The sequence below is a fragment of the Spermophilus citellus genome (genome assembly GCF_964194105.1).
Source record: "Spermophilus citellus genome assembly, chromosome: 11".
NCBI lineage: Eukaryota > Metazoa > Chordata > Mammalia > Rodentia > Sciuridae > Spermophilus > Spermophilus citellus.
The window spans coordinates 106,977,650-106,997,188 of NC_138192.1; the positions used below are offsets into that span (position 1 = coordinate 106,977,650).

The window sequence follows — 19,539 nt, forward strand, 5'->3', positions numbered from 1 at the left end:
CAAATACTTTTGGCAAGAATTTGTACAATTTCATGCAACAGGGAATTTCAAACAAAGTACATTTTTTTTTTCTCCCGTACTGGGGATTAAACCCAGAGGTAACCACCAAGCCACATCCCCAGCCCTATTTTGTATTTTATTTAGAGATAGGGTCTCACTGCTGAAGCTGGCTTTGAACTCCAAATCCTCCTGCTCAGCCTCCAGAGTGGCTGGGATTACAGGCATGCACCATCATGCCTGGTTGAGGATGAAAAATTCTGAAAAAGCTGTTGACCTACTTGTTGAGGGCCACAGCCAAGAGTCAGGATGACGCATGGCATGGCATTTTGCCAAAAGGGAGTGGTTGAGAGGTCATGACAGCGAACCATTGAGATGATGATGGTTATATTAAGCTGGGTATTCAATTGTATATAGACCTTTACTGTCTGGCAATAGGGCGCCTGCTACTTTGTGGAGTTCCCGTTGAGTTCTCACGGGGTCTGAGAGAGGAGGCACAGAGCCGGTGGAGAGCTGGGAGAGTTCAGTTCCCCGGGAGTGTGCGTGGAGTTCGAGCAATAAAGTTGCTGTTTGAACATACAAGTGCTTCGTGGAGGCTTGGTTATTTGTGCCCAGCCAGACTGTGGCACCTATTTCAGTGACTGGGGAGGCCAAGGCAGGAAGATTGCAAGTTCAAAGTCAGCCTCAGCAATTTAGTTACTTGCTAAGCAACTTAGTGAGACTATGTCTCTAAATAAAATATAAAAAGGGCTGGAGATGTGGCTCAGTGGTTAAGTGATTGAACTCCTGGGTTCAATATTGGTACCAAAAAAAAAAAAAAAAAAAAAAAAAGCCAGCCTCAGCAATTTAGTGAGCCTCTAAGTAACTTGGTGAGATCCTACCTCAAAAAAATTAAAAAGGGCTAGGGATGTGGCTCAGTGGTTAAGTGCCTATAGGTTCAATCCCCAATACTCCTCCTAATTTTTTTAAAAAAATATATCCCTAACCTTGTGTAATTTTTAAAGATAAAGTATCAATGATATACTACCATTTTAAAAACTAAGCCTGGGTGTGGTGGCATATGCCTATAATCCCAGTGATTTGGGAGGCTGAGGCAGGAGGATTCTGAGTTGTTCAAAGCCAGCCTCAGCAATTTAGCAAGGCCCTAAGCAAATCAGAGATTTCCTGTCTCAAAATAAAAAATAAAAAGGGCTAGGGATGTGGATAAGTGGGTTAAGTGTTCCTGGGTTCAATCCCCAATAACAAACAAAAAAATAATAAACCACATGTATTCTGTAATCACCTATTGGGATAGGGATATAGCTCAGTGGTTGAGCGTTCACCTAGCATGTATGAGGCCATGGTTCAATGCCCTGTAACCCACCCACCCTGCCCCACATACACACAGAGTAACAACAGATTATCAATGGGAGGGAATTATACACAGCAGTTAACAATAATGGATTCGGGAGTGAAAGAGAACTGGTGTCTATAACATTTTTTTGCTGTGTGGCTTTGGGCAAACTATTATTATCCCTGGGTTTCAATTTCTTCATCTGTAAAAGAGAGAACAATGCTATCTCCTAGGGTTGTAGCAAGGCAAAAAGAATATACATGTAAAACAAGAGTGTTTGTCACCCAGAAAAAGCTGAATAATTATTACCAGTTATTATTATGACTATTAGTTCAAGATACAGATCTAGTATATGATTACTCCCCCCCCCCACACACACATTTATCCAGCTTGAAAGAATGCTTATATCTTTTCTGTAGCAGTAGAAAAACATGGGGCTCAGGACCGTGGATATAGCTCAATGGTAGTGCGTTCAGTCCTCAGTACCATAAACAAAAAAAAAAACATGGAACTTAACAGAAGGTCTCCATTTTACCCACTTTACAACATAAATGATCTATGAAAATAAACCAGGGACGGGGGTGTGGGGGATGTGGGGGTGGGGGGAGAGGGGGCAAGGGGTAGATAAAAGTTTATTGGATTAAATAAAGGGGAATGAAGAGAAGGGAGTGGGGATGGGAATGGAAAAGACAGTAGAATGAATTGGACATATTCATATGTTCATGTATGAATAAACGACATGTGTAACTCCACATCATGTTCAACCACAAGAATGGATTCCTAATTAGAATAAGTTTATACTCCATGTATGTATGATGTCAAAATAATTCTGTTATGTATATCTAAAAAGAACAAATAAAAATTAAATTAAAAAAAAAACAAAAAAATTCAAATTTTAAGGATTTTCTTTGTATTTTTCACAAATATTATCAATGCTTTTACATGAAAGAAAAAAACGCATATAATGTTTACACAGAATATATAAAGTTTAAACTGCTACATTATCTTATAATTGCAGTATCATTTTCAAATAAGCATGGTATAACCTTAAATATTACATCATTTGATTTCTTTTTGAAAGAGAGGCATTACTAATGTAATTGTCCATTTACTACTTGTTGCAAATTTGGATTGGTAATAGATATTTCAGCATATGGATGGTTCCTCTACTGCTTGAGCACCCTCTGTAACAGCTTTGACACATTTAGCCATTGTCTGTGAGGCTCTGCTAATTGAATCTGAAAGATATCAGGGAAATGAGCATTTAGTTAATACAACTTTTTAGCACACAGTAAAACTTTGTATTATGCATATTCAGGAACCTCCCCCCCAAAAAAAGACTATTATGAGGCTCTATGCAATTATATGTAACCAATTTATTGGCTAAAAGTTTTTAATAACTACCACAGGAATAATTAAATACATATATAAAAGCTAGAAGACATATCAATATGCAGCCATTAAAAAATTATAGATAAGGACTGGGGATATAGCTCCGTTGGTAGAGTGCTTGACTCGCATGCATGAGTCTCTGGGTTCAATCCTCAGCACCACAAAAATAAAAAAAAAAAAATAAAAAAGTTTTTAAAAAATATAGATGAATCTTGCTGGGCACAGTGGTGCATGCCTGTAATCCCAGCAACTTGGGAGGCTGAGGCAGGAGATTTGCAAGTTCAAAGCCAGCCTCAGCAATTTAGCAAGGCTCTAAGCAACTGAATGAGACTCTTTCTCACAATAAAAAGGGATGGGAATATAGAATAATTAAAACACCCCTGGTTCAATCCTCGATACACACACACACATACACACACACACACACACACAGAGAAAGATAAATAAGGACCTGGGCATGGTGGCACATGGCTATAATCCATTAACTTGAGAGGCTAAAGCAGGAGGATCAGAAATTTGAGGTCAGCCCAGGCGATGTAGCAAAACCCTGCCTCAAAATAAATAGGGCTAGAGGTATAGCCTAGGGCACCCCTCAATACAATCCCTAGTACAAAAAAAAAAGGTGCTGGGGAGGAGGGCTGGAGATGTAGCTCAACGGCAGAACACTTGAGGTCTTGGGTTTCATCCCCAACATTGCAGGAAAGGAAAAAAAAAAGGTATACATCCCTAAAGACTGATCAAAATGTTAAAAGAAATTCACACCCCCCCCCACACGCACACGAAAAAAGAATCTTAGGTACAAATTATATCAAAAATGAAAAATGTTGGGGCTGCGGTTGTGGCTCAGTGATAGAGTGCTTGCCTAGCATGCATGAGACACTGGGTTTGATCCTCAGTAACACATAAAAAAAAAAAAAAACTAAATAAACAAAATAAAGGCATTGTGTCCATTTACAACTAAAAATATTTTAAAAAGAGGGGGAAGAAAGAAAAATGCACTCCTGGGGTTGGGGTTGTAGCTAAATGAAGAGCGCTTGCCTAGCATATACAAGAGGGTGCCCTGGGTTCGATCCCAACACCACCAAAAATTTTAAAATTATATAAATAAATAAAACCTATGCTTTTAGGTAGAAAATTATTATTGTCATTATTATTATTATTATTATTTTGGTACTGGGAACTGAACCCAGGAGAACTTTACCACTGAGCTGTATCCCCAGTCCTTTTTATTTTTTGTTTTGAGACAGGGTCTCACTAAAGTTGCTTAGGAACTTCTTAAATTGGTGAGGCTGGCCTGGAGTTTTCAATCTTCCTGCCTCAGCTTCCTGAGTCACTGGGATTATAGGCATGCACCACCATGCCCTAGCCTAGATAAAAAATTATTTAAAATCAAGCTGGATGTAGTGGCTTGTGCCTGTGATCCTAGCTACTCGCCAGGCTGATGTGGGAAGAATGAGTTCACGGCCAGTCTGGGAAACTTTAGTGTGATCCTGCCTCAGAAAAATAAAAAATAAAGTCATATATTAACTACCCAAAAACTTAGATGTTATATCAACTATTGTCAGAGATACAAAAAACAAATTTTGTTTTAGTGTGCATCCCTTAAATACATTCCCAACAATTTACATCAGAAGCATTGATTTTTTTTTTTTTTTAACAGTATTGGTGATTGAACCCAGTGACCCTTTACCACTGACCTATATCTCCAGACATTTTTATTTTTTAGTTTGAGACAGGGTCTTGCTAAGTTGTCCTGGTTGGTCCAGAACTTGCCATCCTCCTGCATCAGCCCCCAAGCCTCCTGAGTCTATGGCATTACAGGCCTGAACCACCACTCCAGGCTTTTTTTTTTTTTTTAAAGAAGCACTGTTTAACATATTTCATGTTTAAATGTTTTGATTCTTCACTAAAATTATCAGAAAAATTTTTACAGCTGTTTATCACTTTGAAATATTCTCCCTAAACTGCTACACAATGATTTCTTCTTATAACAACAAAACTTTACACTTAAAATCTGTTAACTTTTGGAATTTTCAAACTTTTGCTTACATTTCAGAAACAACAAATATTATAATACAATAAGAAAACATGATTGTATTAGTTCTGGTATTTGAAAACCTCTACATATACTACCAATAACAAATAATTATAATGCTAAATGAGATTCTTTTTCCTTCTTGCCTTTCATATTTGGCAGAATCATGTTGATAGTTACTTGCCTGTCATATAGAAGTCTTTTATAGTTAGTTGAGGTGGAACAAGGGGATCAGCAAGAAGCTGCTGGTTCACAAGCTGCAAAAAAAAAAGTGTGGGGGGGTGTTGAGTAAGAAATCAACAATAGTATTGAAAACTAGTACAATTACACATGTAGTTACACTATTATGAAAATGGCACCTGGCAAACTTTTACCTTGGAGAGCTCATTTGCTTGCTGAAAGTAATTAGCTCCTTCCACATCATCATATCGAACAAGATTAGGAGAGACTTCTTCCAATCTGTTCCTCACTTGATCCAGAGTATCATATGGAAGAGTAATGCCTGCAATCTACAACAGATCAGATCGCCAAAAATGACATAAAGCTTTACTAATTAAAAAGTTCAGGGTTGGGCTAGGTGTGGTGGTACATGCCTGTATCCCAGCTACTTGGGAAGTTGAGGAGGCAGGATTTCAAATTCAAGGCCACCCTGGGCAACTTAGCCAGATCCTCTCTCAAAATAAAATAAAATGAGCTGGGAATACAGCTCAATGGTAGTGTGCATGTAACAAGACCCTGGATTCAAGCTCCAATAAGGCAAAACAAAAGGGTTGGGCATATAGGCTAGTGGTAGAGTAAATACTTAACATGTGCAATGTTCTAAGTTCAATCTTCAGCACATTCCCATATGCATGGGCACACACAAGAAAACAGAATCATTATAAATGATTAAAAAGACAATGCTATGCTAAAGCTACATGTTTCTGTTTACTTGTTATTAACCACATACAAAATTTACAGGGGCTGTGGTTGTAGCTCAGTGGTAGAGTGCTAGCCTGGCACATGTAAGGCACTGGGTTTGATCCTTAAGACGACATAAAAATAAATAAATTAAACAAAGGTATTATGTCCATGTATAACTAAAAACAAAGAAAAAAATTTATAGACAATAGTGTGTTATTTTAAAATGTGATTTTTTTTTTACAGTAAAAGGAGCTAAACAAATGTTTTTAGGTGAAATATGAAATAATAAAAACACCAAATTCAAATCTCCATTTTCTGACCATATTTATACTGCATAGTATTGAAATCCTCTTTGCATTTGAGATTGATATTATCATTGACTTTGAAAATTATTCTACAACTTGAGAGGGGGAGGCAGAAGTATCACAATTTTGAGGGCAGGCTCAGCAAATCAGCAAAGCAAAACTGTCTCAAAATTTTAAAAAAGGCTAGGAAGGTAGCTTAGTGATAAATTGCCCATGGGTTCAACCCCCAATACAAAAAAATAACCAAACAACAACAAAAAACAGCAAACAAAACATAAAGAAAATCTTCTAACAAACCGACATGTACAGTATTCTTAAGTAGCATCACTAAGAAATGCCTCAAAAACAGTACCTCAGAAAGGGCTCTGATAATTTTCCAGTCCTCTCGTGCCAAGCCAGGAGGTGTCACTGCTACTTTTGTTTGCTGAGCTCTACCCTCAGTATTTACATAAGTAGCAGACTTTTCTGTGTAAGCAGCTCCTGGGAGAATAACATCAGCTATGGGTGCTCCAACATCACCATGATGTCCTGTGATAAGAAGGAAAATAGCAAACCACAATTTAGTAAAAATCAGGTTCACTTCTATATATAAAGACAATGTAGGGGGACTGAGGATGTGGCTCAAGTGGTAGCGTGCTCACCTGGCATGCGTGTGGCCCGGGTTCGATCCTCAGCACCACATACAAACAACAAAGATGTTGTGTCTGCTGAAAACTAAAAAATAAATATTAAAAAAAAAATTCTCTCTCTCTCTCTCTCTTTAAAAAAACAAAACAAAAAAAAATAAAGACAATGTAAATCCTTTTTTTTTTTTTAAAGAGAGAGAAAGAGAGAATTTTTTTAATATTTATTTTTTTTTAGTTATCGGCGGACACAACATTTTTGTTTGTATGTGGTGCTGAGGATCAAACCCGGGCCGCACGCATGCCAGGCGAGCACGCTACCGCTTGAGCCACATCCCCAGCCCGACAATGTAAATCCTTTGTAATTCCCATTTTTAGTTTTTTTTTTTTTGAGAATTTTTTAATATTTATTTTTTAGTTTTCGGCAGACACAACATCTTTCTTTGTATGTGGTGCTGAGGATCGAACCCAGGCCGCACACATGCCAGGCAAGCGCGCTACCGCTGAGCCACATCCCCAGCCCCCATTTTTAGTTTTTAATTTTACTTTTTTGCAGTGCTGGGGATTGAACCCAGGGTCTCATATGTGCTAGGCAAAACATTTGCTATTGAATTATAAATCCATCCATTAATTTCCATTTTTAAGATTATAAGTGTTTCTCTTTTTTTTTTGTTTTTTCTATAGTGGTTCTGGGGATGGAACCCAGGAATGTTCTACTGAGCTACATCCCCAGCCCTTTATATTTTGAGACAGGGTCTTGCTAAACAGGCAAGACAGGTCTTGAACTTGTGGTCCTTCTGCCGTATCCTCCCTAATAGCTGGAATGTGCCATTACACTAGGCTAAAATTACACGTGTTTCTAATATGAAAACAATATAGTATAATCAAGTCCAAGTTATCCATAGTCCAACTCCCTTCCCTATGAAAATTACTGTAAAGTTTTTGGTATGTATCTTCCCAGACTATTTTATGTAAATACAAAAATATACATATTACACATACATATAATGGACAACTGGGTATGTTCATGCTTACAAGGTGGAAATGATCAGATGTACCACTTAGTGAAAATCAGTAAGCTGGACTGAAACTGTGGAGGAATGCAAAGTATTGAATAGAAATACTTGGGGATTGAACCCAGGGCTTTATGCATGTGAGGGAAGCATTCTACCTACTGACCCATATTCTAATGCTGAAAAAGACGTAAGTAGAAAATGAAGAAAATAGTATTCTGAAACGCTATCAACTATTAACAATTCCATAAAACTGGTAGAAGTATTTTTTTTTAATAGTTGTAGATGGACAGCATGTTTTTATTTTATCATTTTTTTATGTGGTGCTGAGGATTGAACACAATGCTTCACACATGCTAGGCAAGTGCTCTGCCACTGAACTACAGCCCCAGCCCAAAGTAAAAATATATTCAAAAAAGAAACTGGAAACAGGAAACTGGCATGGTAGTATACATCTGTAGCCCAGGAGGTGAATGCAGGAGGATTGAAAATTTGAGACCAGCCTGAGCAATTTAGCCAGACCCTGTCTCAAAATAACAAGTTAAGAGGGCTGGGGAAGCCAGGTGTGGTGGTGCATACCTGTAATCCCAGTGGCTTGGGAGATCGAGGCAGGAGGATTGCGAGTTCAAAGCCAACCTCAGCAACTTAGCGAGGACCTAAGCAACTTAGTGAGACCCCCATCTCTAAAAAAAAAGTATAAAAAAGGGCTGGGGATGTTGGGCATCTGGCTCAGTGGTTAAGCACCCCTGGGTTCAATTCCTAGTACAAAAAAACAAAACAAAACAAAAACCCAAAACAAAACAAAACTCTGGGGAGGTACTCATTGGCAGAACACGACTGGGTTCAGTTCACATTAACACACACACAAAAGAAAAGTTTTACATTACCTAAAGTTTGAACTTATTTGTGTCCACATTTTTTTTTTTTTTTTTTGGTACTGGTGATTGAACCTAGGGACATGTAACCACTGAGCTAAGTTCCTGGCCCTTTTTTTAAAATTTTAAGACAGGGTCTTCCCAAGTTGCTAAAGCTATCTTTGAACTTGCCATTCTCCTGCCTCAGCCTCCTGAACTGCTGGGATTACAGGTGTGTGCCACCACACTAGCTATGTGCATGTTTATATACACACAGGAAAGATACACAGTATGTATGCATGTAGAAACCATCATCAAACTAGGTGTGTTGGTGCACAACTATAATCCCAGCAGCTCGGGAGGCTAAGACAGGAGGATTGTGAGTTCAGAGCCAACCTCAGCAAAAGTGAGGCGCTAAGCAAATCAGTGAGACCCTGTCTCTAAATAAAAAACAAAACAGCGTTGGCGATGTGGCTCAGTGGTCAAGTGCCCCTGAGTTCAATCCCAGTACCAAAAACCAAAACCCATCATCAATGCCTATGTCTGGAAAGAACTAGAAACAAGACTTTAGTTTGTGCATTTTGGTATAACTATATAAAACGAATTATACAATATAAAATATCATATAATGCTTTTTTGGCACTAAAAAGTCCATTACAAATTTATGCTATTTATATACAAAATAAAGGAAAAGCTTGGGCTGGAGATATAACTCAGTGGTAGAATGCTTGTCTAGCACGTGCAAGGCCCTGGGTTCAATCCCCAGTACTACAAAAAAAAAAAGTCCAGTAACATGGAACTCAAGTGATATGTTTAAGTTTTTATACTGTTTATATAAAAATGTTTTCCCTTTGAAATTAACTACATTTTTTTGGCAGGGGGGTACTGGGAATTGAACTCAGGGGTACTCAACCATTAAGCCACATCCCCAGCCCTTTTTTTTGATATTTTATTTAGAGACACAGGCTAACTGAGTTGCTTAGTGCCTTGCCATTTCTGAGGCTGGCTTTGAACTTACAATCCTCCTGCCTCAGCCTCCCAAGTGACTGAGTTTACAGGCATGCACCATTGCACCCGTCTGCAAAGTTGACTTTTAATGTTTAAAATCACTGGACGAGAATGTCATAATTTTGCCATTCCTGTCACTGGACATTTATGTTGCTTCTAATTCTTAGTTATTAAGTATCAACAAGTAATAATTCTTGGTAGAAATATCAACCATGTAATAATAATACATAATGTTTTTTTTTAAAAAATGGGGGGCAATGCAGAATTCTAAAATAGAAAATGTTCTATCTACTAACTACATTGCTAAATAGTTTTTAATATACACAATGTATAATTATCTTCTGTTTCTAGTGTCACAGGTACCACTTACCTTGATATACAATGAAACAATCCTTTGGCAAATCCTGTCGTGTGATACAACCTCCATCAGCTCCCAGGAGAAACAACACTTTGGGAGGGTTCTTCCGAATTGCTTCTACCCCAGGTTTATACCCTAGGTCCAAAGCAGCTACTTGGCTTGCAACCCTTAAAGACAATTATGAAATTTTAGCATACTTGAGGGTTTTCAGTATAAAAAATTAAATATCATTTTTAGGATGATACTTAGCTTAATTATATTCAATGCTGTCAAAAACCCTTCCCTACCCACTTAAATATAAGATGCTTAGGACACCACCTCTTCATGAAATATTTTTCTGTGTGTGCTAGGGATTGAACCCAGGGCCACATCCCCAGCCCTTTTTATTTTTTATTTTGAGACAGGTTCTCACTAAGTTGCAATCTTCCTGCCTTAGACTTCCTGGGATTACATGCATGCACCACTGTGCCTGGCATGAATATTTAATGGAATAACCTTGGAAATGTTTATGCCAACCACAAATGCATTAAGTTTGAATCCTATTCAGTACAACAGAAAAAATACATTAAGCCAAACGTATTCATTACAGAAAAATCAGATGATTTTGAAAACAGGAGACATTGAGAGGCCACCACTGGTAAAACTATAATTTTAAAAAGTCACTAGTACATAAATGTATCTCCTTATGGAATTCTTTTCCTATGAATATACAATATACACTTTTCTTTTTTTGTTTTTAAAGAGAGTGATGGAGAGAGAGAGAGAGAGAGAGAGAGAAAATTTTTCAATATTTATTTTTTAGTTATCGGCAGACACAACATCGTTGTTTGTATGTGGTGCTGAGGATCGAAGCCGGGCCGCACGAATGCCAGGCGAGCGCGCTACTGCTTGAGCCACATCCCCAGCCCCTACACTTTTCTTTTTTGATACCAGAGATTAAACTCAAGGGTGCTTAACCACTGAGCCATATCCCCATCCCTTTTTATATTTTATTTTGAGACAGGGTCTCACTAAGTTGCTGAGGCTGCCTTTGAAATTATAATCCTTTTGCCTCAGCCTCCTGAGCTGCTGAGATTATAGGTGTGTGATTCCGTATCTGGCTACAATATACTCTTTTTGGGGGGGTGGGGTGTACTGAGGATTGAAGACTGAACTCAGGGGCACTTGACCACTGAGTCACCTCCCCATTCCTATTTTGGATTTTATTTAGAGACAGGGTCTCACTGAGTTGCTTAGAGCCTCGCTGTTGCTGAGGCTGGTGTTGAACTTGCAAATCTCCTGTCTCACCCTCCTGAGCCACTGACACTATAGGTGTGTACCACCATAGTCAGCTACAATACACTTTTTTTTGTTGTTGTTTTATTGTTTTGTTTTTTTAAAGAGAGAGAGTGAGAGAGAGAGAATTTTAATATTTATTTTTTAGTTATCGGCAGACACAACATCTTGGTTTGTATGTGGTGCTGAGGATCGAAGCCGGGCCGCACGAATGCCAGGCGAGCACGCTACTGCTTGAGCCACATCCCCAGCCCCTACAATACACTTTAATTTTTTTTTTTTTTTTTTTAGTTTTAGGTGGGCATAATATCTTTATTTTATTTTTATGTGGTGCTGAGGATCGAACCCAGTGCCTCACGCATGCTAGGTGAGTACACTACCACTGAGCTACAACCCAGCCCTACAATACACTCTTAAAAGCAGAAAATATATTTTTAAGGAAGATGCTTAGAATAACTTTATTTATTTATTTATTTATTTATTTATTTTTGGTACTAGGGATTGAATCCAAGAGCACTTTATCACCAAGCCCTTTTTCTTTTGAGACAGGGTGTCACAAAATTGCTGATGCTGTCCTCAAACCTGTGATCCTCCTGCCTCAGCCTCCCAAGTCGCTGGAATTACAGGAATGTGCCACTGGGCCTGGCTAGAATAACTATTTTGAATAGTATGGTTGTTTTTATCTAGTTGTTATTGCTAACTTTCTTGAAAAAATAGATATTCTAAGAACCTATAAATTGGTATAATCTTTTAAAAAATAAGTTAGAAGCATATATCAATAGCCTCAGAAGTGTTTATCTGGTTTGCCCTAATTTAGTTTTTAGAAATTTACCCTAAAGAGCCAGGCAAGTTATTGTACACCTGTAATCCCAGCCATTTAGAAGGCTGAGGCAGGAGGATCACAAGTTGAAAGGTGTTACTCAGCAACTTTGCAAAAGTCTGCTTCAAAATAAAAAAGAAATAGGGGTTGCCAGGAGCAGTGGCACATACCTACTCAGCTAGTTACTCAGGAGGCTGAAGCAGGAGGATAAAAGCAAGTTTGAGGGCAGTCTAAGAAATTTAGGGAGACCCTATCTCAGAAAATAAAAATGATTAGAGATGTAGCTAAGTGATAAAGAACCTTTAGGATCAATTCCTAGCATTGCCTCTTGGATAGGCAGAATTAATATAGTCAAAATGGCCATCCTGGGGCTGGGGATATAGCTCAGTTGGTAGGTAGAGTGTTTGCTTCGCATGCACAAGGCCCTGGGTTAGATCCCCAACACCACAAACACATGCACACACATGCATGCACGCACACGCACAAATAGCCTTACTACCAAAACTGTTACATAGATTTAATGCAATTCCAACTAAAATCCTAATGACATTCTTCATAGAACTAGAAAAAAGCAATCATGAAATTCATTTGGAAAAATAAGAGACCCAGAATATCTAAAGCAATCCTCAGTAAGAAGAAATGAAGCAGGAGATACCAGACGAATACCAGACCCTAAACTATATTCTACAGAGCAATAGTAACAAAAAGGGTATTGGTGCTAAAACAGACATGTAGACTAATGGTACAAAATAGAAGACACACAGACAAACCCACATAAATATGGTTATTTCATACTAGACAAAGGCGCCAAAAACATACATTGGAGAAAAGATAGCCTATTCAACAAATGGTGCTAGAAAAACTGGAAATCCATATGTAACAATATGAAATTAAATCTCTCTTTTCCTGAACAAAAATCAACTCAAAGTGGATCAAAGACTTAGGCACTAGAACAGAGATTCTATGCCTAACAGAAGGAAAGAGTAGGCCCAAATCTTCATGTTGGCCAAGAACTTGACTTCCTTAACAAGACTCCTAAAGCACAAGAAGTAAAATCAAGAATCAACGAATGGGATGGATTCAAACTAAAAAGCTTCTTCTCAGCAAAGGAAACAATCAATAATGTGATTAGCAAGCCTATAGAATGGGAAAAAATCTTTACCACACGCACCTCAGATAGAGCACTAATCTATCTGAGGATATATAAAGAACTAAAAAAACTTAACACCAAAAAAACCCCCCAAAACCCCACAAATAACCCAATCAATAAATGGGCAAAGGAACTGAACAGATACTTCACAGAAGAAGAAATACAACTAATCAACAAACATGAAAAAATTTTCATCATCTCTAACAATTAGAGAAATGAAAATCAAAACTACTCTAAGATTTCATCTCATTCCAGTCAGAATGGCAATAATCAAGAATACAAGCAAGGGCTGGGATTGTGGCTCAGGGGTAGAGTGCTCGCCTAGCACGAGTGGGACCTGGATTCAATCCTCACCACCATGTAAAAATAAAGGCATTGTGTTGTGTCCATCTACACCTAAAAAATAAATGTTAAAAAAAAAAAAAAAGAATACAAGCAATAATAATTGTTAGCAAGGATGTGGGCAAAAAGGTACACTTGTACATTGCTGGTTGGACTGCAAATTGGTGCAACTACTATAGAAAGCAGTATGGAGATACCTTAGAAAACTTGAAATGGAACCACCATTTAACCCAGTTATCCTACACCTTGGGTTTATACTCAAAGGTATAAAATCAGCATACTACAGTGATGCAGCCATATCAATGATTGTAGCAGCTAACTTCAGAATAGCTAAACTATGGAACCAATTTAGATGCCCTTCAACAGATGAATGGATAAAGAAAATGTGGTACATATATACAGTGGAATATTACTCAGCCTTAAAGAATGAAAATATGGCATTTACAGGTAAATGAATGAAACTAGAGAATATCATGCTAAGTGAAATAAGCCAATCCCCCAAAAATAAAAGCTGAATGTTTTCTGTGATAAGCAGATGTTGATCCTTATTCGGGCAGGGAGGTAAGGAAAAATGCAAGTACTTTAGTTTGTGTAGAGGGGAGAGAAGGGAGAGGTGGGGCTGTGGGGTTAGGAAGGATGGTAGAATGTGACAGACATTATTACCCTATATATATGACATGATAACACTACTGGAGTGACTCTGCACCATATACGGCCAGAGAAATGAGAAATTGTGCTGCATTTGTTCAAAATGCATTCTACTGTCATGTATAACTAATTAAAATTTAAAAAATGAAAAGAAATTTAAAAAATTCTCAGCATTGCAAAAACAATGATGAATGAATGAATGAATGAACGAATGAATAAATAAATAGGCTAGGGATATAGCTTGATGTTAGGGCATCCCTGAGTTTAATCCCCAGCACTGATAAAGAAACAAACGAACATACAAAAAAAAAAAAAAAAAAAAACACTCCAATAAGAAAATAATCTATAAAGTTCAGAAGTATCTGTGTTAGTTCTGAATTATTATGCATTTAACTTTATTGTATCACTGTTGCTGGGGATTGAACCCAAGGGCTTCACAAATGCTAGGCAAGTAGCCACCACTAAACATAAGCCCTCAGCCCCTCAGAATTGAACCCAGTGTCTCATATGTGTCTCACATGTGCCAGGCAAATGCTCTGCCACTGAGCTACAGCCCCATTGCATTATTTATTAAAATTCAGTATTTTTAACAGTACATGTTAAAAAGAAGGAAACAGCTAAAAATTTTATAGTAATTCCTGATATTAAATAAGTATTAAGAACTTCTAATCGTAGGAGGAAATTCTTATTTGATAATGAAAATCAGTTAAAATCAGAACATAAAACTGTACTCATGGTATGAGTTCAACTATAAAACTTACACACACACAAAAAAGACCCAAAGAAAAGGCACTGAAATAACAATTGTAATTTTCTAGATTGTGTAATAAGGGTCACTTCCAGTTTTGCACAATTTCTTCTCTTTGCAACTTTTCTAAAACCTGTATTATGGACAGTAAGAAAAAAACTTTTTAGTAATTCTCATGTTAGCTTACATTTTCATCAAAGCCAGAAGATTTGTTGCAGTTTTTGAACCAAGGTGTAGCAAATATGATACATATTTTAAAATATTCTCATTTTTCCACACTCACTGCTATTTCTTTTTTTCTTTTTTGCAGTACTAGGTATTGAACCCCAGGCCTTGAGCATACTAGACAAACACTGAGCTACCCTCCAGCCCCTTTTTGTTATTTTTTAAAAATTTGATACAGGGTCTCACTAAGTTACAGAAGGTAGCCTTGAACTTGTCAGTCCTCCTGCCTCAGCCTCCCAAGTAGCTGGGATTAAAGATATGCACCACCATACATTAGTTATTATCTTGGGTTCTCCTTACACAGACAATAATGGTTCATATTTCACATCTGTAATGGGGATGAGGTTGTTCAATGTTGACGGTATCAGGAGTACATATACACAAATTTACTTGGATTTTATAGTATGTAAAATAATTACTCAACAAACCTATGAAGAATATTCATAACTTTCCAATCATCAGCAACACCACCAGTCACCCGAATCGTTTGTGCGATGCTAGAAACAGCTGCAAGAATTGCTGCCCCATCATTTCTTTGGAGTGCAGAACTGCCTAAAATCACCATTGGTTTTTTAGCATCCTTTAAGACCTATTAAAAAAAAGAACAACTTAAGATTTTAAACTACTACTAATCACATGCACATTGAAAATACGTTGTTCAAAGTTTAGTTTTAACATGAAGAATGTCTTCGATTTGCTAGTCAATATACAGACATAAATAAGAACCACACTTAGCCAGGCACGGTGGCAAACACCTGTAATCTCAGCAGCTCAGGAAGCTGAGCAGGAGGATCATAAATTTAAAGCCAGCCTCAGCAACTTATCGAGGCCCTAAGCACTCCGGCAACACCCTTCTCTGAATAAAATATAAAATGGGCTGGAGATGTGGCTCAGTGGTTAAATATCCCTGGGTTTAATCTTCAGTACAAAACAAAACAAAAACATATTTAGTTTCATCAAGAGCCAATGCTACTGTGAAACAGCTGAATAAATATCAGATAAAACAGATTTTATACAAGTAGCACTAGGAATGAAAATCCTAGCTAAATTCCTTTGGTCAGAACGAGCATGGGCAGGTCCCAGGAAAAACTGGGAAATATCCCTATACAGATTGAGATAGTACTAAAGAACAGGAGAAACCATACTAAAGTACCATACCTATTGTGTCTTATATCCCAGACAGAAAGGAGGAGGTAGGGAACCCAATGATCAATAGATCACAATGCAGGATACCTAAAATTTCAAGGATTTTGCTTTATACCAGAGTAACTCTGAATGCCAAAAACCTAAGAACATAGGGTATCCCAAGAATACAGGACAAATGATATGTAAAGAATATGCAGTTCACTCTGATCCCCATCCTTTTTTCTTTCTTTCTTTTTGAGGTATAGGGACCGATTTCCAAGGATTCTTTACCACTCACTGAGCCTTTTAGTTTTTTTTATTTTGACCCAGGGTCTTGCTAAATTGCCCAGAGTGACCTCAAATCTTCCACCTTCCTAACTCAGCCTTCTGAGTTAAGAATTATAGGCATGTTCTATCCTGGCTTTCTGTGTTCTTCTTTTTTTTTTAGTTGTAGTTGGACACAATACCTTTATTTGTTTTTATGTGGTGCTGAGGATCGAACCCAGGGCCTCATGCTTGCTAGGTGAGCGCGCTACCACTGAGCCACAATGCCAGCCCTCTGAGTCCTTCTTAAACAAATAGCTGGTTGCAATCAAAGAATCAGTATGAGCTGGGTATGATGGCACATGCCTGTAATCCTAGCAGCTTGGGAGGCTGAGGCAGGAGGATTGTGAGTTCAAAGCCACCCTCAGCAATGGTGAGGCACTAAGCAACTCAGTGAGACCCTGGCTCTCAATAATATACAAAATAGGACTGGGGATGTGGCTCAGTGACACAGTGCCCCTGAATTCAATCCCCGGTACAGAAAAAAAAAAAAAAAAAAAAAAAAAAGAAAAGAATCAGTATGAGACTTTTAAAGAGGAGCACTTACATTTTCAAATGAATTTCCCAAGGAAACATTAAGAATTCAGAAGTGCTTTTTAAAAACATATTATATAGGGTTGGGGATGTGGCTCAAGCGGTAGCGCGCTCGTCTGGCATGCGTGCGGCCCGGGTTCAATCCTCAGCACCACATACAAACAACGATGTTGTGTCCGCCGATAACTAAAAAATAAATATTAAAAAATTCTCTCTCTCTCTCTCTCTCCCTGTATCACTCTCTCTTAAAAAAAAAAAAAAAAGAAGAAAAAAAACCCAAACATATATTAATTGTATATGGACACAATATCTTTTTTATGTGCTGAAGATTGAACCCAGTGCCTCATGTGTGCTAGGCAAGCACTCTACCACTGAGCTACAACTCCCAACCCCAAAGTAGTTGTTTTTCATTGTTCTTGTTTTGTTTCATTTTGGTACTGGGATCGAACTTGGCCCTTTTAATTTTATTTTGAGATACGGTCTCACTAAATTGCCCAGGATGCCCTTAACTTCCTGAGAGGCTGGGATTACAGATGAGCACTACCTTGCTTTGCTGAAAGAAATAGTTTTTAATACCTCCAAGAAAATGAAAACCAACTATTCCTCAGTTTAAAAACACAGAGCTCAGCTGAGCATGGTGGTGCATGCCAATGCACCAGTGACTCAGGGGGTTGAGGCAGGAGGATTGCCAAGTTCAAGGCCAGACTCAGCAATTTATCGAGACCTTCAGCAACTTAATGAGACTCTGTTTCAAGATAAAATAATAATAATTAAAAGGACTGGGGTTGTAGCTCAGTGGTAAAGCACTCCTGGGTTCACGCATCAATACCAAAAAAAAAAAAAACAAAAGAAAGAAAGAAAAAGTTCCTAATAATGGAAAATATACCGAAATCTATAGAAGAAAAAGAAATTTATCCTAAAAACACTAGTCAAGTACCACATGGAAATGAGAACAAGAGAGGAAAACTTTTTTTTTGTGTACTGAGGATTGAACAACTGAGGGGCACTTGCCCACTGAGTCGCATCACCAGACCTATTTTGTATTTTGTTTAGAGACAGGATCTCACTGAGTTGCTTAGCACCTTGGTTTTGCTAAGGCTGGCTTTGAACTTGCGATCCTCCTGTCTCAGCTTCTCAGCCACTGGGACTGAAGACATGTGCCACAAGAGGAAAATTTTTAACTGAATACTTTTTAATATTCTTGGTCTTTTAATCGTATTTTTTCCTATTCAAAACAAATCTTTGGGTGTGGCTGTTTTGTCCTTCATTTCACAATTTTGTAAGCAAAAGTAAATGAAGCAACCATCTTTAAACCATGCATGAGTGAGACTCACGCACACAAACACTCAAGTGAGCAAATATAATGCTTAGAGCAAATCAGGAAGGCTCCTTCTTGATGATATCCTTGCATAACCATTCAAGTTCTTACCTCCAGATCTCTGGTTATATGACAAACAAAAACGCCTTACTTTTCAAACCACCACTACACATACATTCACAAAAATCCTAAGATAAAGAAAACCATGGATCTTCAGACTGAAGGCATACTATGTCCTATAAAACAATGACAGCTGGGCATGGTGGTGCACGCCTATAATCCCAGTGGCTCAGGAGGCCAAGACAGGAGTGTTCCCAGGATGCAAGGCAGCCTCCATATGCACACGATCACACCCATTCTTGTGGTAGAGTGATTTGAAGCTTCAAATTTGATACAATTTTACTTCAATTCTCTCCAAATAATTTCAAAGACATTAAACCCTAGTAAATAAAGACAGCATGTACACTCTGATCTCCTTTTTGTTTGCTTATCTATTCATCCATCTAGCTCTCTCAGAGCAATGATTATGTTTCATCAATAACTGTTTGGGGGTGGGGAGGAGGACACTGGATAATGCTTTTCTTTCTTTTTGGTAGTGCTGGGGATCAAACCCAAGGCCTCACACATGGTAGGCAAGTGCTCTACCACTGAGTTATATCCCCAGTGCTTTACTTCCTTCCATATTCTTCTCTGTATTGCTAATAATTTTAATCATAATCACATGTTGTTATTACAAAAACAATAAACTTAAAAAACAGTAACAATTAAAAACAAACAATAGTAGATAAATAAGCACCTGGCTGAATGAATGGCTACCGGAAGCAATGTCTTGCAGAATTTTAGGGGAGTCTCCCAGGTGGTCATATCGGTAAGTGAGGTCCACTGGACTACCTATAAGCGCTACTTTCAAGTCATTATGAAGCCAGCTGAAATAAAAATAATACTATTTTTAGAGAGATAAGTGAAGCAAAGCCTTTGACCTCATCAATACCAAGTCCTACCTCTATTTACAAAGAAGACGTTAAAAGCACAAACTCACAGAACATTTAAACTTAACAGATATACCTTTCAAAAAAGAATGCTATAAAAACACATGCCAAGACAATTCAATACATTAATATGGTATACAAGAATGCTAACTATGTCAGCTATGAACAAAGACTAATTTTAGAATAACTGATCTAAGGTTTTTATTTGGCAATATTTACA

The 19,539-nt window shown here is 37.8% G+C and overlaps 1 protein-coding gene across 3 annotated transcripts in view; it reads right to left on the reverse strand.

The window, feature by feature from the left end:
- Nucleotides 1-2,217: 2,217 nt before the first annotated feature.
- The window catches only part of NDUFS1 (NADH:ubiquinone oxidoreductase core subunit S1), a 36,913-nt gene continuing 19,591 nt past the window's right edge, over nucleotides 2,218-19,539 (reverse strand). For all 3 annotated transcript variants that reach the window (XM_081262499.1, XM_081262500.1, XM_081262501.1), the window contains exons 13-19: nucleotides 19,127-19,256; nucleotides 15,458-15,618; nucleotides 9,834-9,988; nucleotides 6,318-6,493; nucleotides 5,132-5,266; nucleotides 4,942-5,014; nucleotides 2,218-2,568 (exon numbers count right to left, since the gene is read on the reverse strand). In XM_081262499.1, the coding sequence (XP_081118625.1) occupies nucleotides 2,477-2,568; nucleotides 4,942-5,014; nucleotides 5,132-5,266; nucleotides 6,318-6,493; nucleotides 9,834-9,988; nucleotides 15,458-15,618; nucleotides 19,127-19,256 (922 nt within the window). In that variant the 3' untranslated portion in view covers nucleotides 2,218-2,476. The remainder of the gene's footprint in view (nucleotides 2,569-4,941; nucleotides 5,015-5,131; nucleotides 5,267-6,317; nucleotides 6,494-9,833; nucleotides 9,989-15,457; nucleotides 15,619-19,126; nucleotides 19,257-19,539) is intronic.